This window comes from Lithobates pipiens, unplaced genomic scaffold (genome assembly GCF_037356315.1).
Source record: "Lithobates pipiens isolate NorthernLeopardFrog02 unplaced genomic scaffold, aLitPip1_a1.2 Scaffold_19, whole genome shotgun sequence".
Taxonomy (NCBI): Eukaryota; Metazoa; Chordata; class Amphibia; order Anura; family Ranidae; genus Lithobates; species Lithobates pipiens.
This window is the reverse complement of record NW_027507764.1, coordinates 188109950-188133255: the sequence shown is the minus strand read 5'-3', so window position 1 is coordinate 188133255 and position 23306 is coordinate 188109950. Positions and strand designations below refer to the sequence as shown.

General features: G+C 46.6%; 1 protein-coding gene across 1 annotated transcript in view; it reads left to right on the top strand.

Annotated features, from left to right (window-relative positions):
* CDCP1 (CUB domain containing protein 1) overlaps positions 1-23306 on the top strand; it is a 173194-nt gene that overhangs the window by 88523 nt on the left and 61365 nt on the right. Inside the window, exon 4 of the mRNA XM_077491587.1 lies at positions 10309-10665. Coding sequence (XP_077347713.1) covers positions 10309-10665 — 357 coding nt within the window. The remainder of the gene's footprint in view (positions 1-10308; positions 10666-23306) is intronic.

Sequence of the window (23306 nt, the reverse complement as noted above, 5' to 3'; positions counted from 1 at the left end):
CGTTTTTCAGGCGGACCTGAACGGGTGCTCCATAGAGGTCTATGGAGCGTCGGATGTCAGCGGTGACATGTCCGCTGACATCCGACCCGCTCCGATCCGAAAAAGTGTAACGGAGGAAAAAGCTATTTTTCCATCCGTCTGCGGATCGGATCGGGTGACGACGGGCACTGCGGTCCCTCGTCATCCGATCTCCCATAGGGGAGAGCGGCGCTGTGACAGGTCCGTCCCTGCGCAGTGTGCAGAGACGGAGCTGTCATCTCCCTGCTCAGCGGGGATCGGCGGAGTGATCCCCGCTGAGCAAACGGATATCCACGGGGCGGATCAGAACTGATCCGCCCCGTGTGAAAGGACCCTAACTGTACCAAACACAGTAGTGTCCTGTGCCCCCCTTCATTTCACCCCACCCACTGTAGTGTCCTTTGCCTCCCAAACAGTAGTGTCTGTGAGGGAGAACTGGCAAAGTCATCTGTGTTCACGATCTACCCATCAGCTGCCCACGGTCGACATGTAGATTGCCATCAACGGCTTTCTGACCCAGGTGTAAAGCGATAAGCTTAGATGCTATGGATCATTGAAGAAAGTATGGGGACGTAACATACAATGAGCCTTAAAGCAATGTAACACCTTTCTGGTGTATTTAAATTTTAGTGTCGGGTGTAATCCCTATACGATTATTCATACATTGATCTATTTGTTTGTTGATATGGAGCCCATTGATCACACTACTCCTTCTGCTTAGAATACTATATTATGTCAGGGAGTGGTTGTCTTTAATATTCTAGGATTGTTTTGTTGCACAATCTCTGTGACAAATCTCTGCCCTTCTTTTTCTGCTGTTCCTGATGAGGAAACAAAATGATATTCTAGGTTCACATATAGCAACTAATTTGATATTATGAAACACATCGTGATGTTGAAAAACATTATAGCTAGGGTTGGCAACCTGTCGATCACGATCTACCTGTCGATCGCAGGAAGGCAACAAGTAAATCACGATCAGGGCTGTGCCAAGCCATTCCCCCAGATTCCACCGCTCTCTTTTTACTAGCAGAGCATAGTGAGAGGCAGCACAGTGCTGGATGGGGGGCAGAAGCGTGGAAGCTGCTTAAGTTAACTTTGCAAGTTAACCAGCAGGAGATTGGTTGCTAGGCGGTCCTAGCGGCCAATCACCTGCTTGTTTAACATGTAAAGTTAACTCTGGCAGCTCACGCCCTCCATCCAGCACTATGCTTCCTTTTCACTGTGCCAGTGGCTGCTCATGCACGACGCATGCAGACTTTTGCAGCAATTTTATGAGATCACCAAACTGGTCAATCGCAGTCATGGTGCCATCAGTGACATCGCACCTTATGCCTTCTTTATGGAGCGTGCATTGCGTTGTGTCATTGATCAAGCCGTGGAGGAGCAGGAAGATGAGGAAGTAGCAATGCTGGATGAATTCCCAGGGGTGGCTACTCTATCTGAGACAAGTAAACAACAGGAGTCTGAAGAGAAGTCAGAGGAGGATGGTGCCGGGGCGGATGAGGAGGGGCACAAAGTGCATGCTTTAAAACTTTCTGGGATCCCTGTTGTTGTCCGTGGATGGGGGGGAGGAGAACGAGGAGGATGACATTATCCTGGATGATGAGCAGGAGCCAGGCCACCACACCGCTTCCAGTTTAGTGCTAATGGGGGCCTTCATGCTCCAGTGTTTTTAACAGGGACCCCCGTATAAAAAGCATAAAGGTCAAGGACCAGTACTGGGTGGCAACGTACTTAGACCCCGGTACAAACACAAAATGGCGTAAATGTTACCACCATCACAGAGGGCTGTCGGAATGGAGCACTTCCAGGCCTTGCTTAGAGAAATGCTGCATTCTGCTTTTGCGTGCACTGGCAGAGGAATTCCCACTCCCAGAGAAAGGGTTACGGGTACCAATCCAACAGCGCCTGCAAGAAGACGGCAGTTTGAAGATGTGTTGGTCACTTCTGATATGAGATCATTCTTTCAGCCAACCCATCGACCGGTGTCATCCGGATCCAGCATCAGGGAACGCCTAGACTGACAGGTGTCTGACTACATCGGGTTAACAGTCGATGTGGATGCTCTGAGAAGTGATGAGCCCCTGGACTACTGGGTGGGCAGGCTTATCCTCTGGCCAGAGCTTGCCCAATTTGCAATGGAACTGTTGTCTTGCCCCTTGTCCAGTGTCCTGTCCGAAAGGACGTTCAGCCAGCAGGGGGATCGTGACCGATAAGCGCACTCGCCTAGCTCACGACAGTGACTACCTCACATTTATTAAAATGAATGAGGCATGGATCTCGGAGGAATTCGATACATGTGACCAGTAGACCATGTATATGCATAACTCTATAAACGATTTACCGTATATACTCGAGTATAGGCCGACCCGAGTATAAGCCGAGGCCCCCAATTTACCCCCAAAAAACTGGGAAACCTATTGACTCGTGTATAAGCCGAGGGTGAGATATGCCTGTCCATCCCTGTGTGTGTCCGTCCATCCCTCTGTGTCCGTCCATCCCTGTGTGTCCGTCCATCCCTGTGTGTGTGTCCATCCATCCATCCCTGTGTGTGTGTCCATCCATCCATCCCTGTGTGTGTGTGCGTCCATCCATCCATCCATCCCTGTGTGTGTGTGCGTCCATCCATCCATCCATCCCTGTGTGTGTGTGTGTGTGTGTGTCCATCCATCCATCCATCCGTGTGTGTGTGTGTGTGTGTGTGTGTGTCCGTGCAGCCTTGTGTGTCCAGCCTACCTGTCCCGAGCCTCCGTCCGGTCCCGTCCCGAGCCTCCGTGTCGTCCCGTCCCGAGCCTCCGTGTCGTCCCGTCCCGAGCCTCCGTGTCGTCCCGTCCCGAGCCTCCGTGTCGTCCCGTCCCGAGCCTCCGTGTCGTCCCGTCCCGAGCCTCTGTGTCGTCCCATGCCAGGATCGCCGCTCTTCGTCGGCGCCCTGGCGGCCATTCCCCTGTTCAAAAGCCCCGCCTCCGCCTGTGATAGGCGGAACACTCAATTTCCCAGCAGTCAGTGTTCCGCCTATCACGGACATCGGCTCATCCGAGGATGAGCCGATGTCCGTGATAGGCGGAACACTGACTGCTGGGAAATTGAGTGTTCCGCCTATCACAGGCGGAGGCGGAGGCGCGGCTTTTGAAAGGTAGAATGGCCGCTGTCTGTCTGCTCGACACGCTGTTCGGGCAGTCAGACAGCGGTGACTCGAGTATAAGCCGAGGGGGGCACTTTCAGCCTCAAAAAAGAGGCTGAAAATCTCGGCTTATACTCGAGTATATACGGTATATAATCTAGCACACAGACCTTTTTTCTACCTTTGGCTCACTTCCTTGTACAAAAAAAGCACACCGCACTAAATGCCCGTACCCTCCTGTTTTGAAGAGGTTGAGCGGTGTCATATTTTTGGGTCCCGCAGTGAGTTGCTGGTATCGGTGCTGCTGTCAGTGCTCTCTATCACTGTGCTGGTGCTGGTGATCATCTCCTGCACCCTCTTCATAGCCTACCCTGACATTTCCTCTCCTCCATTGCCTTCACGCGCTCCTGAGTCCTGAATTGTCAAAATTTCAGATAAAAAAAGAATGCTTGTCGTTGTCGATCCCAGATTCACTTCATACTTTTGTTATGTCAGTGGCCATGTGGTGGGTTGTCAGTGTTGGTGTCAGTGCTCTCTATCTTGGTGCTGGTGTCAGTGCTCTCTATCTCGGTGCTGGGGTCAGTGAGGGAGATAGCAGCGCAGAAGCCAATCAGCAGGCAGTGCCAGCACAATGGCTGAGGATCAGCACTGGACTGGCACCTCCGGACCACCAAAGTGGAGCCCTGCATAGATGGGGGTAAAGGCTGGGCAGAGGGAGGGGTCAGGGGCTCAAGCACAGGTTGTCACACTGGGACACTGGCACAGGACTGTGGCACTGATCATCTCCTGCACCCTCTTCATAGCCACGCCTGACCTTGCCTCTCCTCCATGGCATTCATGCGCTCCTGAATTGACAAAATTTCACAGATAAAAAAAGAATGCTTGTCGTTGTCAATCCCAGATTCACTTAATATTTCTGGTATGTCCGTGTCCATGTTGTGGGACTATGTGTGCACAGCTAGTAAGTATTTTGTGGCTGAAAATATGACCTGGAGGTTTTTAAGGTTCGCCTGCCATTAAAGTGAATGGGGTCTGCCAACATTTGGGCACGTTCGCGGATCGCGTTTGCGAAACGTCCCATCTGAAGTTCGACCATCACTACTGAGAACACACCATCGGTCTCCTCTCCACTGACAGGATGTGGATCCGAGTGTTTACACACACAGATCCACGGTCCAGCTGTGTTTCCGGGCAATCACGGGGGCCCAGCGGACATCGCAGCCGCCAGGCACGCGCATCGGGTCCCGAGCAATGCCGCAGGTGCGCTCGCGCCCCATAGACGGCCGGAATGAGAGGCTGTCATATGACGCCCGCCCAGGATGGGAGATCCCATATGACTATACGCCAGTGTTGAAGTGGTTAATAGTATGCTTCAGGTTTTTGTGTAATAAGATGGCTACTATAGCTTTTTGACATATGGCGGGTGAGCCATATACAGTTCCCATTTCTGTAAATGGGTCAAATCGTCTGCTGACAGATGTGTCTCCTGAGGCCACATCCATCTGGAGATGCTTCAGGTGTCTAAGAATGGACATGCGCATACTTGGAGAGCAAAGCCCCTTAGCGTTCCACGATACAATCTTTAGGTGATTCCCATTGGTTGAGGAGGCCATGTCCGGTCTGGAGGTACGTACTGAGCTTGAAGTGTGGAATGAAGTCTCCCTTCAGGCATCGCATCATCAATCCAAGGGTCACCCAAGTAATGTAGGTTTCCTGAGATTATAGGCACAAAACTAACACGAAACTAGCATACTAGAAAGGAAATCGATTAACCATTGTATTCTGAGCCCGAATCTGACAGATGAGTGACCTCCCCTTCACTGTCATGCTCAGAGACGTGTAGGCCTCTTCACTAGTGTACCTTAGATTTGACATTTTGGTCTCCAAATTTCCTGGTACACTAGTGAGACCCACAAAAAAAAAAACCTTCTGACTGTCAGCGACCGAATGCTACAAATGCTACCAAAAAAACTGTTGGTGTTCGCAGGGATCAGGCCTGACTCTGTGAATGCTGCAGTTATGTGTTTTGTGTTTTTGTAAGTGACAGTGATCGATTGATACTGCGCTTGGGTGGGCTGGGCTGGGCGCAGGGTCTAAACTCAGGTGCTAGGAGGTATCTGGGCTGATCCCGCTAACACTGTTTTTGGGAACCCTAAACTGCTGAGGACGCCTATTTGTCTGAGGACGCCTATTTGCCCACCCGTGCCATTCTGTTGACGCACATTGGCATGCGGCAGTCGGGAACTGATTAAAAAAATTTTGGGAATATTCATTACAGCAAAAAGTAAAAAAAAAATTTTTTCCCAAAATTGTTGCTTTTTTGTTTCTATTGGAAAAAATAGTCTAAAAAATGTAGACTATATTACACTATGGCCAGTTTCTTCTCTTTCTGAGCATCCATTGAGTATACACGGACACTGACACAATCTTCAAGTAACTTCAAGTTTTGAATGGTTAAATGACGGAGTTGTGGTCCCTGCCAAGGTCAGGGGTAACAGACCCGGTTCTTCAGCTGTTGAGGTGCAAGAACCCCAGGACTCTCGTATGTGCAGAGAGCCAGTACTAGTGCCGCTCATCCTTCTGGTGAACTGGCAAGCAACAGCGGCCTAGTACACCCTGGTCGTAGTCCAGGCACTGCAGTAATACGTGTTGACGTGGAGAGTCCCATAAGTGCAGTTCAAGCTGGTGCGGTGGCTAGCAAAACTAGTGTCCCGCAGCCACCAAGAAGACAAACGCAGGCCCGTCAAGCTCATAATGTTCTTCCTGCTGCATTCGCCAATCCTAATTGGGAGCCCACCACTTCTGCAACACCTGCACTCCCCCCCCCCATTAACTGGCCAACCCGGAATTCAGGTGGAAACAGTTGATTTTGCATCACTTAATTTTTATTTGCTATTTTTCATGGAAGATCTATATAGAGCTATTGTGGACCAAAGCAATTTGTATGCTAGTCAATTCAAAGCCACTAATTCCCATTTGATGCTTGCCAGAGATTGGAAACCAATTACAGTTTACGAATTTAAGACCTTTCTGGGTCTATCCCTCCTCATGGGCATAACTAAAGAGTGAGTTGCGGTCATATTGGTCCACTGACCCAATTCACCATATGCGTTCTCTGCCTCCATGGCCAGGGCACGCTACGGGCAGTTCTTGCAGTTCATGCACTTCAATGACAATTAACTCGGTCATCCTCGAGGTGACCCTGGATACAATTGGCTCTACAAAATTCGGCACCCTCATAAACCACTTCAATCAACAGTTTGCAGCCTTGTTTACTCCCCATCAAGTTGTCTGCATTGAGTCCCTGATTATGTTTTCTGGCTTCTTGTCTTTCAAACCGTATCTTCCCAGCAAGCGTGCCAGATGTGGGGTCAGGATGTATAAGCTCTGTGACAGGACCACAGGCTATGCATTAAGTTTTTTTATGGTTTACGAGGGAAGAGATAGTCACGTAGAGCCGGAGAACTGCCCAGATTACATACGCTGGTAAGATTGTGTGGGACTTGGTGTCACCCTTATTCAGAAAGGGTTACCACTTGTATGTGGTCAATTATTACATGAGCATGACACTTTTTATTCACTTGCGTTATCACGGAATTGCCACATGTGGCACCATTCAATCTAATCGCTGGGGCTTACCCCAGCGGCTTGTAGATTCCCCGCTTATCCTGGGGGAGAGAGCCTGCTTGAAGTGTAGTAATTTGCCTGCTATGAAGTGGAGGGATAATCTGAATGTTTTTGTTCTGTCCTTCCTTTATGCAGACACAGTCCAAATTCCAATGGCGACTGGTGTTGTGGAGAAACCCCTCTGTGTCTACGAATATAACCTTAATATGGGAGGGGTGGACCTCAACGACCAGTTGTTGGCGCCGTACCTAGTAGCCCGTAAGGCCAGACGCTGGTACAAAAAAGTGTCTGTATACTTATTTCAGTTGGCTCTGCTGAATGCTTATGTGCTATGCAAAGCTTCAGGATGAACTGGATCCTTTCTTAAATTCCAGGAAGAGATCATCACAGCCTTTCTGTTTCAAGGCGGTGCTGTGGCCCAACTTCCCAATCCAAATGCAGTAAGCCGGCTGCATGAGAGGCATTTTCCTTATGTAATCCCCGGTACCCCTACCTAACGAGCCCACCAGAGACAATGTTGTGTCTGTAGAAAGTGCGGCTATAGGCATGACACCCGCTATTATTGTCCCTATTGTCCTGACCATTCTGGTCTTTGCATTGGTGAATACTTTGAACGCTACCACACACTAGTGGAGTATTAGTGTAGGATACAGCACTGCACAGACTAGGACATGCACTCACAGGGTCTCCAAAGATGCCATCGCATTTTGGGAGACCCAAACCTGGAACCGAACTGTTAGTTATAAAAAAAGTGAAAAAAAAAAAACCAAAAAGTAAAATTTAAAAAAAAAAAAACGTTTTTATTTTCTCTCTATTCTGCTCTTCTTTTTTTTTTTTTTTTTTTTTTTACTGTATTGTACAATTCAATGTTTTATTGTTACTATGTTTTATAATGTTTGCTTTTCAGGTATGTAATTATTTTATACTTTACTGTGTTTTATTGTTAACCATTTTTGTTTTCAGATATGCCATTCAGCTGCAGCACTGGCTTATTTATCTTAATAGCGACAGAGTTGGCTCCCACGATATGGAAAGCCATGACTCCAGCGCTGTCAGAGGTGATTTCACCACCCCGGTTAAAAGAAAAAGCATAAATACTAAAGCATGGGGGCAGGGGTGGAGGAGTGATTTGCTCCTAAAATTAGGAGCGAATTGCCCCCATGCTTCGGCATATATTTTTTAGGTACAGATTGCGTTAAAAAATGTTTTATTTTTACTATGTTTTGTTTTATTGTATTGGCTTTGCAGGTATAGTAAGTCTTACTGTTATACTGTAATGTAACTTTGTTTTATTGTCAACCATCATTTTGCTTAGGAGGTACACCATTCAGCTGCAGTATTTATCTTGACAGCAACAGTGTTTTCTCCCACGATATGTAAATCAGCCACTACAGAGCTGTAGGAGGTGATTTCACCACCACAGTTAAAAAAAAATAAAAAAAGGTGCATGTATGCCCATCGTTAGAAGCGGGGGAATGAAGGGCGGTATTATAATGGTGGGCATACACACCGAGCCATTTTTTTTTTTTTTTTTGTTCAGCTCACAGGCTGCATGACTAAAAAGACCATTACAATGTATACCCAACAAGGACCAGCAACGTACTGGTATCATTCTTTTCAGCCAGCGGTCGGCTTTCATGTAACGGCAATCCTAGCGGCTAATGTATTTTTTTTTTTCAATTTTCAAAACTTTGTGACAAAAAGCGAGATCTGCAAAATACTCAACATGCCACTCAGCAAATAGCTTGGGGTGTCTTCTTTCCAAAATGGGGTCATGGGGGGGGGGTTGTGCTTTCTGGGCATTTCATGGTCTCCGAAACTGTGATGGGCAGTGGGGAGTGAAATCAAAAATGTACGCCCTTAGAAAGCCTCAAGGCGGTGATTGGTTTTCAGGGTCCTGTACGTGGTTAGACTGCCAAAAAGTTCCACACATTGGGAGAAGCAATAGAATGTAGTATGGGGTGTAATTCCACATATAACCACGCCATGTTTGAACATTGTCTCATTTAGTGACGTTGTGTAAAAAAAAACAAAAAAACTGTGATAGGTAGTGAAATCCCCATTTATTTTATTTTTTTTACCAAAGACATGTGGCTGAATATATTTTGGCCTAAATGTATGACTAAAATTGAGTTTATTAAAAATGCCTTTATTTTTTATTTTTTTCCTAGTAATGGCAGTGATCTGCGTTTTTTATTTTTATTATTTTTTTTTTTTTTGGGGGTTTTTTTTTCCGGGACTGCGACATTGTGTAATAGATCGGATACTTTTGAAACTTTTCTTGGGACCATTGACCTTTTTATAGCACTGATCGCTGTATAAATGCACTGATTACTGTGTAAATAACACTGGCAGGGAAGGGGTTAACAGTATAGGGGGGTGCTCAAGGGGTTAACTGTGTCCTAGGGAGTGTTTCTAACTGGGGGGAGTGGGACTACCTGGGTGAGGAGACTGTTCGTTCATACTTAGTATGAACAACAGATCACTCTTCTCTTCCCTGACAGCACGGAGATCTGTCTTTTTACATTGACAGATCTCTGTTCCGTCTCTGTGTGGCGTGATCACGGGTGCCTGGCGGTCCACGCCCCCTAGTGGCCTGAAAGCGAGCCGATGTATAGCTATGATGGTTTGCCCAGGGGAGCCAACCTGCCACAGTGTAACTGCGGTGGCTGGTCGGGAAGTGGTAAAGCTCTACATTTGACGCTAGTCCTTTACACCAGCCCTTGGGGCACTGTTCCTCCCACTGACACCAACAATGGAGCATTGTTTACTCCCATTGACACTGAGGCATTTTCTATTCTTACTAACCACAGTCTGAAGGACCCTAAACTGACTGTTTAAAAAGTTTGGAGACCCCTGTTCTAAAGCATATGATTTATTTTGTGGTTAATTGTGCTGCAATATGTTTAAAGCTGAACAGCCAAACAAAATGACTAAATACATGGAGGGGAACTATTTAACCTGCCAAAGTAATTATTTTCTATCAGTTTTGTGATCTTCAGAGCCCTGCCACACAGCACAACTAAAAGGATGACACAAACCTTATCATTATTATCACTTTCAGTTATTGACTTTATAGGGGTACAGTGATTTCTTCTCTCCACACTGAGCCTTTTAAATGGAAAGTAAAGGAGCAGAAGGAGACTGATAAGGTCATCTCTCTGTACACTGATCTCTCCCTCTGTCAGCATGTTCTTTGTCAGCAACATTTGCATGCCACATACCTGACTAGCTTTTGGTTCTGCTCCTCCCTCTTCCAGACTGAGTGCTGCTGTATAGGACTGCAAGACGGTGTTAAAAATTTACACACGCACTTTTTAAATCCTTATATAAATATAGAGCTATATAATTGTTTTGTTGATTATATCTGCCTGAGGTTCAGATTTAATTATGAATTCTGTACAGTATTGATATGGATATTAATTATTGTTTGCCCCAATTTATGTGGGCAGTCACCTTTGACAGCATCTAGCATACAATAAACATTACCAGTCCGCCAAGTACTCAGGTGCTTTCCTTTCATGTTTTGCTTTCAACAGGATTGTGCATCATTGATACCAATTTCAAGACGGAATCACTTGTAACACTATTTTCTGCAAACTATCCATCTGCATTTCCTTCTAATGAACGCATGACTTGGAAATTCAACTTGCCTTCTGGTCATGCAGCTGTAGTCAAGTTTGTCAACTACACGATACCAGTGTGTGAAAAGAATGAGTTGGAAGTACAATACCACCTACCAAAGCTGTCAACATTAAAGCTGCATGAAAAGCAACCTGCAAATATACAAAATAACTTTAACTTTTCTTTGCAAAATTGTGTAGTGGACAGAAAGACCACTAATCAGCCGGGACTTACCTTGAATTTTACAGTCATAGTTCAGAAGACACCTGGAAGTAAGTGGCAATTGCATAATTTTTAATCTTATAATTGCAAACACTAAAATTCCAGCAATTTGTTATAGGATACAAAGAAACAATGAAAAAGGTTAAAACTATTTTCTCTTATATTCACCGACTGACACAGCTCCTCTCTGTAACAAAATGGGTTGTCAGCCCTATCACTGGAGATTACTAGGCAAGTTTTAATACACTTGAGAACTTTTAGTTCCGCCCTTGGGGTGGTCCCTAGACTACAACCCCACAGCCTGCTCAGGCAGAACTCAGTTTTTTCTTACCTAGTGAGGAGATAAGACCTAGGAACCCTGCGGGCCCATAGGTCCATGTGTTTTTTTTTTTTTTTTTTATGCAGAAGCTTGGCTTTTTGCGCAAGATGAATGATCCTGTGATCTTCTATCGACAGCCGGCTGGGTGACAGGCTGGTTCACTTATCCTTGTAGTCTCCCCAGTCCGAACAGCGAGCGTGTGCAGGTCACAGCTAAGGCTCGGCAGGCCATGACATACCTTCGCTCCAGAGGTGGTCCGTGAGCTTTATGCTTCGGGGTGTACGTATGACCAGGCTACTGATGTCTGCGTCACAGTATGCCAAGGCCAGTAGTCTTCCCTGTACTGATCAGGAGCTGACTACCGTGGAATGTCTCCCAGCTTCAGGACTGGTAAGTACAGCTCTCCCTGCCTGGCAGGGTGGAGCAGCTGGGCATTCCCTGGGAGGTCAATTCGGGGGCCCCCCCTCACCCCCCCTCTCTTCTCTCCCCTGTCCCTAACTCCCTCCTCACATGGGGGAGGGAGCTGTACATGTGCTGAGCGATGTGTGTGTGTCTGGGCTCTCACCTGGGGGTTTTAGCTGTGCTGGGTCCTGAAGCTTAGTCCCGCTGGATGCCTGTGTAGTCATGCTCCTGTGTTGGTGCAGCGCTGTGCCTGCCACATGTTCGCTCTAGTCCCTCATAGTGCTGTTCGGCGGCCATTTTAAATATGGGCAAGGGTCAGACTGGCTTCTGGCTTCAGTCGACCATTTTTCCTGGTGATTCCCTATTGAGAACACCGGCGGTCATTTTCTTGTAGCCGGACCACGTTTTTGTGCTCTAGCAGCTGCCTCTGTGGCCTCTGGTTCCTGTTTGGTCATCACAGGGTGCTGGGAAGGTTATCTTGTGTTCTGAACACGTGTTTGATCGGCCACTGATCGTGCGACCGGCTGGTCACCGACACGGTTTTCTGCTATCTCTGCATCTGGGAGCACTGGGGATCATCAGGCATTGCAGTAATACAGCGCGTAACGGCCCAGGGTGGTGAGTCCAGCGGGTTAGAGTTCCTCAGCTAACGGCAGCAGGAGGGTGTCCCTGTCCTAAGTTCCCTTCAGGTGGCAGACATGGTAGGGTCAGCACGTGTTCCCGTATCTGACTTATTTTGGTAAGTTAATTTGCAAGGAATGGGGTCGCCCACAACGGACCGTCAGGACGCCCGCGGACGATCAAAAGCGTCCCTGGAACCACAAGCCTAATAAGCCTGTGAACAAAAGTGCTACCGCATGAAGGTTTGCCCCCACCTATGTCTAAGGTGGGGGGGTCGCCTTCAGGAGTTTGCAGCCCGGTGGTCCTCCCGGTTATCCGACCAATGGGTCTGCGATCTGATTTCCACAGGCTACAAGATAGTTTCTCTTGGCCGTCAAGCAGATTCTTCCCCTCCAGCATACCCGTATCCTCGGTTTGCCGGGAGGCCTTGTTGGGGGCGGTAAGGGACTTGCTGAATCAGGGGGTGATTGTACCAGTTCCGGAATCGGAACGCTTCCAGGGATTCTACTGAAATCTGTTTGTGGTTCCCAAGAAGGAAGGGGTATGCCCGATCTTGGACTTAAAAGCCCTCAATCACTTTGTAAAAGTGCAGAGGTTCAGAATGGAATCAGTTCGCTCAGTAGTCGCTGCACTTCATCAAGGGGACTCCCTGGCATCCTTAGACATCCAGGATGCATACCTGCACACACCCATATGCCTTCGGCATCAAAAATTTCTACGTTTGGCAGTCGGAGAAGCCCATTACCAATTTGTGGCTCTTCCCTTTGGCCTGGCATCAGCCCCCCGAGTCTTTACCAAGGTACTGGCTCCAGTATTGGCGTTGCTGCGACAACGTGGGATTGCGATCGTGGCCTACCTGGACGATCTCCTCCTGAGAGCATTTTCCGCCTCAGAATTAGAGGAGGATGTGGCGATCACCATGCAGACCCTGCAAGAATTTGGGTGGCTGTTGAACCTAAAGAAGTCAGTGATTGTTCTGACCCAGCGTCTGGCGCACCTAGGTTTGCTATTGGACTCCGGGGAAGCGAGAGTTTTTCTCCCTTCAGACAGATTGCAGACTCTCAGATCTGCGGTCAAACTACTGTTGTACCGCAAGTGGTCTTCGCTCGGCTTTAGCATGCGAGTACTGGGACTCATGGTAGCCTCCTTCGAGGCTGTACCTTATGCCCAGTTCCACACCAGAGTACTGCAGAAGGAGATCTTGTTGAAATGGGAAAAATCTTGGTTGTCCCTGGATCGACATATCCAGGTGAGCCAGCCAGTCAGGGACTCTCTGATCTGGTGGATGAGGTCCCCGGTGATTCAGTCCGGAAAATCGTTCCTTCCTCTGAAATGGACGGTGATCACTACAGGCGCCAGTCTATCCGGCTGGGGTGGAGTGATGGGGATTCAGTTGGCTCAGGGCCTCTGGTCGACGGAAGAATCCAAGTTGCCGATCAAACTGCTCGAATTGAAAGCGATCAGGCTGTGCCTCCACACATGTTCGATGAGTTTTCAAGGGCATCCAATCAGGATACAGTCGGACAATGCCACGGCTGTGGCATACATAAATCACCAAGGGGGAACAAGAAGCTCAGCCACTGCTCGGGAGGTCACTCACATACTTCATTGGGCAGAGCGACACGTACCGGCCCTGTCGGCCATTTACATCCCGGGGGTGGAAAATTGGCAAGCGGACTATCTGAGTCGACAGATGCTGGACCCAGGAGAATGGGTGTTGCATCCGGAGATATTCAGGCTGCTGTGTCTAAAGTGGGGCACACCAGATGTGGATTTATTGGCCTCTCGTCTCAATCCGAATGTGCCAAGACTCGTGTCCAGGACAGGAGATCCGTGGGCAGACGCATCAGACGCGCTGGTGGCTCTGTGGGATCAGTACCAGCTGATCTACGCCTTTCCTCCACTAAAACTGTTGCCACGTCTGCTTCGCAGAGTGGAAGCCGAGGGGACTCCAGTAATCCTGGTTGCCCCAGATTGGCCTCAGCGGCCCTGGTACGCAGACCTGGTGCGTCTGGTGGCAGACGCTCCCTGACGACTGCCATTGCGAAAGGAACTCCTATCTCAAGGTCCAATCTTTGATCCTGCTTTACCATCGCTGGCTTTAACGGCATGGCTATTGAGAGCCAGGTGTTGAGGAACCGGGGTCTGTCGGACTCGGTGATTCCAACTATGTCGAAGGCACGGAAATCTTCTTCTCGGAAGATATACCATCGCACCTGGAAGGCCTACATCTCCACGTGTGAGGAGAAAGGATGGCATCTGAAAATATCAGGGAGATTCCCCTGTTGATTCTTTCTCAGAAAGAGGTCATCCTAGTGGCCATTACTTCGGTCAGGAGTGTTTCGGAACTGGCGACCTTGTCTTGCACGTCACTCTATCTGGTTATCCATAAGGATAAGGTGGTGTTGCGTCTGCAACCTTCTTTTCTGCCGAAGGTGGTTTTGGAGTTTCACTTTGTTGTGTTACCATCTCTGTGTCCTAAATTGACACATCCTAAAGAGGTGACCCTTTTATTCCTTGGACATGGCCAGGACTCTAAGGGTGTATTTGTCTGCCACGGCTCCCTTTCGGAAGTCAGACTCTCTGTTCATTTTGGTAGCTTGTCTGCAAAAAAGTATGGCGGTCTTGTAGGCCACCATTTCTAGGTGGATCAGACAGATTGTGGTACAGGCCTATGCCTTGAAGGGGCAGGTGCCCCTCTTTCCTCTCATGGCCCATTCCGCCAGAGCAATTGGAACCTCTTGGGCTTTCCGACATCAAGCGTCAGTCGCTCAAGTGTGTAAGGCAGCGACTTGGTTGTCTGTTCACACTTTTACCAAATTCTACAAAGTGGTGTAAGCGCATCGTCTGATGCATGCTTTGGCCGCAAAGTTTTGCAGACGGCCGTGTAATGTTGCAATTCTTTTTTCATTTTTTTTTTAAAGAAAATACAGTTGCTTTTGAGTGTAATGCACTGTTGCATTGTTGACCACAAGTTCTGATGCTGCTAGATAAGGTGCGGACTCCCCTGTTAGGGAACACTTCTGGTTGTGAGTGAAGTTTTTTTCATGCTGTTCCCACCCCGTGTTATGACACTGCTTGGAGACGTCCCTATGGTCAAGATTAATGGAGCTGTGTCAGTCAGTGAACTAAAGAGAAAATAGGATTTTTGTACTCACAGTAAAATCCTTTTCTCTGAAGTTCACTGACACAGCACCCTCCGCTCCTATTGGTTTACGTTATACTGCTTGTTGACGTACTGAGCTGCAGGGAGCAGGCTGAGGGGATATTACTGGAGGGACCGCTCCCTGGGTGGAACTGTATAGTTCAGTTTTTCACATGTATAACATGTTCTGCCTAGTCCTCTCCTGAAGGTGGCGTAACAACCCTATGGTCAAGATTAATGGAACTGTGTCAGTCAGTGATCTTCAGAGTAAAGCATTTTACGGTGAGTACAAATATCCTATTTTTTTCAGCTTTCAGCGCTGTCACACTGTGAATGATAAATGCGGGGTCATGCTACACCATAACCATGTGAAATTGCTATCCTTTTCTTCAAAAAAAATAGAGCTTTCTTTGGGTGGTATTTAAAGTGGTTGTAAACCCACTTTCTTTTCATACATCAGTGGACACAGAGCCATAGTACTTACTATGTGGGTTAATAGGCCACCTTTAGGTGATGGACACTGGCACGCCCTAAGATCAGAAGTGCACTCCTTGTATAACCCCTCCCACTACTGGGAGTATCTCCGTTTTTTTCACCAGTGTCTAAGGTCTGGGTCACGAGTAAAGATGTGCTGTGCTAAGCTCCACTGGAGAAATCCTTGCTGGGGCTAGCCATGCTGACAAGATCCGTTCAGTGTGTACTTTGATGGGCCTAAGGAATGGTACCCAGGCCTCTTGTCTGAAGAAACAAGGTTTTTCCCAGCGAATGCTTCTCTTTTTTTAGAGAGCTGGACCCTGGGATCCAGTACTTTTTGGTAGTAAGGCCATAGGCAGGGTGCTGTTGCAGGTCCAGGATTGTGTGTAACCTCCAGGTTCCCCTGCTCTTGAAGGTTTTGGAGCCCACCGTGAAGGGAGAAGGTTGGGTTTATCTCGGATAACCCTGCGGCGGGAAGTTAAGTGGAGTTTTCTAAGAAATATCTTTGAATTTTCTTATGAATATCTCCTTTAAGTATATAATATTGTCTTGCCTATGTGTCACTACTGGGGGCTGTATTGAGCACTCACCACCTTATGCTGAAAACAGTGCTGTGTCAGGAGCCATTACTTCCTCCTCCTCCTCTGGCCAAAGCAGTAGATCATCTGGTAAGCAAGAGGGGGGGGACTGGTCTCTCCACTTGCGGCCCCCTCTATGTTTAAATTACCCCCCTCGGGGGAATTGTAAGCACAAAATCACTTTTTAGAAAAAAAAATCTATCGCAGCCGCTCACCAGTGTTTTTTTTACCCCCCCCCCCCCCCGCCATAGCGGCTGTATGCTAGGCACCTATAGTCCACCGCTCGTGTGGGAAAACCCTTTCTTTTAAAAAACAGGAGTGGGGCCTAATCAGTGCAGGGCGGGGCTAACGGCATCAGCATTCTCAGATGCCAGACACAAGTGGAGGAAGCTTTTAAAAGCACTGTGTGTGTGTTGCTGCTGCTGGCTGTTGAGGGACACAAGAGCAGAGGTGGCTTACTTCAAGTTTGGTGAGACAGGCATTCCACATTGACACATTATTACTGTTTCAGGCTGGGCATTAATAGCAGCTTTTTAGTGCTGGACTATAGCCTAGAAGTGTACATTCTTTTTGGTAGTGCCTCTGCTTTGCGCTTCAGGCTATGAGTGGAAGAGGGACCAGGAACATATTGGGGAAACTGATGTTGCAGCATCGCTGGACACTTCAGCCTGTATATATATATATCACAGAGGAGGTGTGGAAAAGAAGATTGCTGCTATGATCACTTTCCATAGTGGGTCCTAACATAGCAGATCCCCATATAGTGCTCAGGACCCTCGTATTGAGGTGCAGGGGATCGGGAAGTTCTTCCAAGAGATTTGGAAGATACTAATATATCCTCTTCTGAGGATCCTAATATAGAGGGAGTAGTATCACAGGACAGTTTGCTTGTACACTCTCTCTTACTAAATTTGTTCAGTCAACCTTTTTGCTGCCTGCAGAGCAGTCTCTTGATGAACCCACCTTTGGTTTGGGATCACTTAAACCTCCCTCATCTGGGGATGCTTTTCCTATTCATTCATGGCTAAAAAAAGCTTGTATATTCTGAATGGGAACACTCGGATAAACAGTATTATCCTCCCATAAAGTTCTCTACACTTTATCCTATGGAGGAGTATTTCTGTAAGAAATGGGGGGGGTCCAGCAATTGATGCTGCAATCGCCTCAGTGAACAAAAATCTCACTTGTCCGATGGATAATGCCCTGATGTTAAAGGATCCAACAGATAAAAAGTTGGAACTTCTTTTTAAAAGCAATATGTCTCTAACAAGTTCAGTAGTGCAGCCGATTCTTGCAGTAATTGGTGTTCTCAGTCCATTAAGGAACAGTTTGTGGAGATGCTTAAGATTCTTCCTGATCAGCAGGCCCAGCAATGGACTGCCATATCAGATGCACCATGTTTTACAGTAGATGCTATGAAAGATTCTATCCAAGCGTCATGGCTGTGGCTGAAGAATTTGTCAGCCAAAGCACCGTGTAAGAAACTTTTTGCCAGTTTCCCCTTTCATGTTGAATGGCTATTTGTGGATGATCTGGATAAATACATCCAAAGAATCTCTAATGGGAAAAGCTATCTTTTACCAGCAAAGAATTTGTTTAAACATTTCTCCTTTTTAAGTGTGCTTTCTCATCTGTGCCAGGGCCATCAACCTCTAGGCAGTCTGGACGGCCTCCACCGACAAGTTCAAGGGGGAGACCCCCAGGCAGCACCTGGGTCAAAAGAGGTCTTGGGGCAGAAAGCCAGCAAAACAGAATGCTAAAGCCTCCTTATGAAGGTGAGCCCCCACTTGTTCGGGTAGGGGAAGGCTTCTGCAATTTTCAAAGATAAGGCAGGAACAATGTCAAGACAGATCGGTGGCTTCCTCAGTTTCTCTAGGTTACAAACTAGAGTTCCGAGAATTTCCGTCTACTCGTTTTCTAAGATCAAATGTTCCCAGAGAAAAGGAAGTCTCTCTAACTCTGGATCATCTCTTATCCCAGCTGGTGATATCAGAGGTTCCCTTAGAGGAACAGGGCTCAACTTTTTATTCAAACCTTTTCACGGTTCCAAAACCAAATGGAGAAGTAAGACCCATTCTAGATCTCAAAGATCTGAACCGGCACTTAAATATCTGGTCCTTTCGCATTGAATCAATCCAATCAGTTGTTTGCATTTTACAAGGAGGGGAGCTTTTGGCATCAATCGATATCAAGGATGCATACCTCCATGTGCTGATATTTCCCGCTCATCAGAAATTTCTACGCTTGGAGATAGAAAATCATCATTTTCAGTTTGTGGCTCTGCCAATCTGTCTAGCCACCGCACAGCGGGTGTTCTCAAAAATTCTGGCACTGCCTTTAGCCAGATTAAGGGCTCAGGGCCTAACTATCCTAGCCTATTTAGACAATCTTTTGCTAGATCATTCAGTCTCTGGTCTAAACCAAAGTTTAATCGCAGCTGTAAACTACCTGGAATCTCTGGGTTGGATACTCAACCTAGAAAAATCCTCCTCTAAAACCATCAAGGAGATTACAGTACTTGGGGCTGGTCATAGATACCGTACAGAAGAAGGTATTCTTACCCCAGACAAGAATCAGTTCCATAATAGGACTAATTCAACTTGTCAAAGCAAAGAAAAATCCTTCCATTCGGCTGTGCATGAGATTGTTGGGAAAATGGTGGCCTCCTCCGAGGCCATCCCTTATGCGCAGTTTCTTTCAAGACTGTTACAAAACATCATCCTATTGGTCTGGAACAAGAAAGTTATGGCTTTGGATTTTCCAATACGCTTATCCACCGACATACGTTAGGGCCTAAATTGGTGGTTGATATCCAGCAACCTCCAAAAGGGGAAATCCTTTCTGCTAGTATCCTGGAAAGTGGTAACAATGTTGCCAGCCTTCTAGGCTGGGGAGCAGTCCTGGAAGAAGCTTCTGTCAAGAGGAGGTGGCCCAAGTCAGAAGACCTTGCCCATCAACAGTCTAGAGATTCGGGCAGTACGTCTAGACCTAGAATCCTGGATGCTCAGACTACGGGATTTTCCTGTCAGGATTCAATCCGACAATTCAACAGCTGTGGCTTACATTAATCACCAAGGGGGCACAAGAACTCGTGCAGCCCAAAAAAAAGGTGAATCATGTTCTAGCTTGTGCAGAAAACATTCCTTGCCTATCAGTGATTTTCATTCCAGGAATAGAAAATTGGCAAGCGGACTACTTGAGTCGCCAACAGTTATTTCTAGGAGAATAGTCCCTTCACCCAGACATCTTTCTAGCAATATGTCAGAGATGGGTTATTCCGGACGTGGACCTGTTCGCGTCCAGGTTAAACAACAAAGTCGACAACTTTGTGTCAAGAACGAGGGATCCGCTAGCATGCGGAACAGATGCATTATTCTTCCCATGGGATCAGTTTCACTGATCTATGCGTTTCCTCCAGTTCTGCTACTTCCACGCCTTCTCCGCAGGATCAAGCAGGAACGAAAGGAGGTGATTCTGGTGGCCCAGCATGGCCTAGAAGATCTTGGTTTGCCGAGATCGTAAAGATGACGGTAGGAGTCCCTTGGACCCTGCTATTATGGCCAGACCTTCTCGCACGAGGTCTGGTATTCCATTCTAGATTACGGATGCTAAATTTAACAGTTTGGTTATTGAAACCCACATTCCAAATGACCCTTAAGTAGTGTCTACTTTGGTTAATGCCCGGAAGCCGGCTTCCAGAATAATTTACTACAGAGTCTGGAAGGCTAAGTTTCCTGGTGTGGATCCAGAGGTTGGCACCCCAGGAAGTATGTCATAGGTAGGACCCTTGATTTCCTGCAAATGGGATTAGAAATTAAGCTGGCCTTGAGTACTATCGAGGGTCAGATCTCGGCCTTATCAGTGTTTTTTCAATGGCCTCTTGCTTCTCACTCTGGTGCATAGTTTTATTCAGGGAGTAACGCAGATCAATCCCCCTATCAAGGCATCTCTAAATCCTTGGGATTTACATTTAGTCTTATCAGATTTACAGAATCAGCCTTTTGCGCCTTTACGGGAAATTCCCTTGGTTCTTTTGACAAAGAAAATAATCTTTTTGGTTGCCATTTCTTCTGCTAGAAGAGTATCGGAACTAGCGGCTCTGCCTTGCAAAGAGACATATTTGATCATGCATAAGGACAAGGTGGTTTTTGCGTCCTCATCCTGAATTCCTACCAAAAGTGGTGACAGGTTTCCATTTAAACCAGGATATTATTCTATCATCTTTCTTCCCAAAGCCTCAATCTGGGGAAGAGAAGAGCGATCAGAGTCTATTTAAAGGTGACTACTCAGGTTCACAAAACCGATGGTGGTTTTTTTTTTTGTTTTTTTTTTTGTTCTGCCAGAAGGTTCAAAAAGGGGACAGGCAGCATCAAAATCTACTATTTCCAAAAGGATTCGTCAAGTGATTGTTCAAGCTTATGGTTTAAGGAAGAAAATTCCTCCTTTTCATGTTAAAGCACACTCTACCAGGGTGGTTAGTGCCTCTTGGGCGGTGCATCATCAGGCCTCTATGGCTCAGATCTGTAAGGCCGCAACTTGGTCTTCAGTTCATACATCTACCAGATTTTATCCAATCGATGTTTAAAGGTCATGAGGATATTGCCTTTGGGCGTATTGTACTGCAGGCTGCAGTATGAGTCCTCTAGCCTCTCTTGCCCTACTTTTTTGTTGCGTCTCCCTCCCTTCAGTTGCCTTTGCTATGGGACATCCCACATAGTAACTACTATGGCTCTGTGTCCCCTGATGTATGAAAATAAAACAGGATTTTTAAAATGGCTTACCTGTAAAATCCTTTTCTTTGATGTACATCAGGGGACACAGAGGTTCCTCCCTTCTTTGGTATACACTTGTATTGCTTGGCTACAAAACTGAGGTGCTCCCAGTAGTGGGAAGGGTTATATAGGGAGTGCACTTCTGGTCTTAGGGCGTGCCAGTGTCCATCATCTAAAGGTGGCCTATTAACCCACATAGTAACTACTATGGCTCTGTGTCCCCTGATGTACATCAAAGAAAAGGATTTTACAGGTAAGCTGTTTTACAAATCCTGATTTTGGACTTCTACCTATAGGTAAGGCTTACCTATAGGTAATGGAAATATCTCCTAAACGTGTGCCGTTTAGGAGATATTTCACATGTAGTCTGCTGAAAATTCTAACGGTGCATGCTCGTGGAAGAAACGAAACTAAGTGCCATTTCTTCCCTAGCCTGTGCCGTTAGATGGGCACTGATATGCCACACTGGTGGGCACAGATGTGCGGCATTGATGGGCATCATTGACTGGCATCACTAATGGCCGCTGGTGGCAATTATGGGTACTGGTTGGCATTGATTGTAATCAGGGCACTGATGATCAGTGCCCTGACTACATACCTAGCTGTCCCCTGTGAGGAGATGCCGCTGATCTGTTCTCCTCTCTTCGCACTCTGTCAGTGTGAGGCAAGGAGCACAGATTACCAGCATCTCCATACATGCGACTGGCTGTGATTGGACTCAGCCAATCACATGGTTAAATAGCTGTGGTTCTTTACACAGATCAGGGTCATGCTATGTATTAGCAACACCTAGGGGTGCGCGAGATCGATCGTTATAGGAGGCCATCCTATGACGTCCACCCAGAACGAGAGCCGCACCGCCCAGCTGTCATTTGACGGTGGGTGTGTGGCAAGTGGTTAACTTACTAACTATCATTCAGTTAGGGTTTACATCTACTTTACTTTTTGGTAACATAGGCGTTTCTTGACTCCACTTTTATCTACCTAACATAATATACCTTTTTTTTGGGGACAAACACAGCTTTAAATTTGAACTCCAGGCAAACAGCCTGATACACACATGAAATGTATATATGCAAGCTATTTTATCTGCCACAGAATTTTTATTTCTGTTCCTCCAGTTCTGATATTTACATAGGTCTGCCACACAGTACAACCATGTCTAGCAGGTTAGGAGAGCTGATTTTTTTTTTTTTCTGCTACAGTTTTACTTTTATTTATAGGTGTCTTCCTATCCCACCTTGTCATGGGACAGTGAAGGAAAAAATTATAATGATGAATGACCTGATTAGACACCCCCACCTCTTCCCTTCAGAATGCTGCTCTGTAACAATAGGTCTCACTTAAACCTGATCTATTGCATCATTTGTTCATTTTTTTTTTTTTTTTAAAACATGAGGGTGCTATTACAGAGCTGCATTTGCATATGACAACACAACTTCTCCTGTGGAGCGTTCTGTAGCCTGAGCTAGTAGCTGATCCATTTGCTCCATTCACAATAGTGCAACTGGTAATGCGACATTGGGTAGTAAGTTGCATGACAAGTGGCACCCCATGTTTTTCAATGACAACCATTCGGATATGTGCGACTTAAAGTAGTAGCAACATGAAAGAGGTTCCTGCACTACTTTGGTGTGGCTTTTATATGCGACTTGAGTGCCATAGACTGCAATGTAAACCCTCAAAAGTCACACATGAATGTTATACATGCAACAGTTGTGAAACCGTTGTTCATTATCATTGGTCAAAGCCAAAGTTGCATCCAAGTTTGATCCTTTGTGCTGGACCACAGCTGTCAAGGATAGATGGTGGTTCCAGTGTTAGCCTGCTGGAACCCACCAGAGCTACTGACTCCCTTTGTCATTTTAAAACTGCACTCTGGCACCAAGTGATCAAGCTACTTAATGCTTAACCACTGTCAGGGGACTGATTATTTAAAACATTTCATAATTTGTACATATTTTTCATTGCCTTAAACAGAACAAGTTGCTTTTCCCAATGTTCCATGCTTCTAACTGCCATGTATATGTACAACACCTTTTTTTTTCCTGTGGCAATTCATTCTCAACACGTTTATGGTTTAGCAGATTCAACCCATGAGCCGTGATATCATTACATTGCAGCAGAAGAGGGTAGCACAAATGCAGAGTTAGTGCTGGTATGAATTGCAGGATTTAAAGTGTCATTAAACCCACATCCTGATTGATCCTGCTGTTCTCTGCCTCCCCCTTTTGTCCATGTCCCCACTGCAGTTGGAGATTTTGCAGACCAGTGTTGGCAGCTAATCAGTAGTGTATTTAGGTTTTGTGCTGCCCTAGGCCTGACTAAACTCGTGCACCCCCTAATTTAAATTTGACCTACCCCCTTTCTGTTAAGGCCA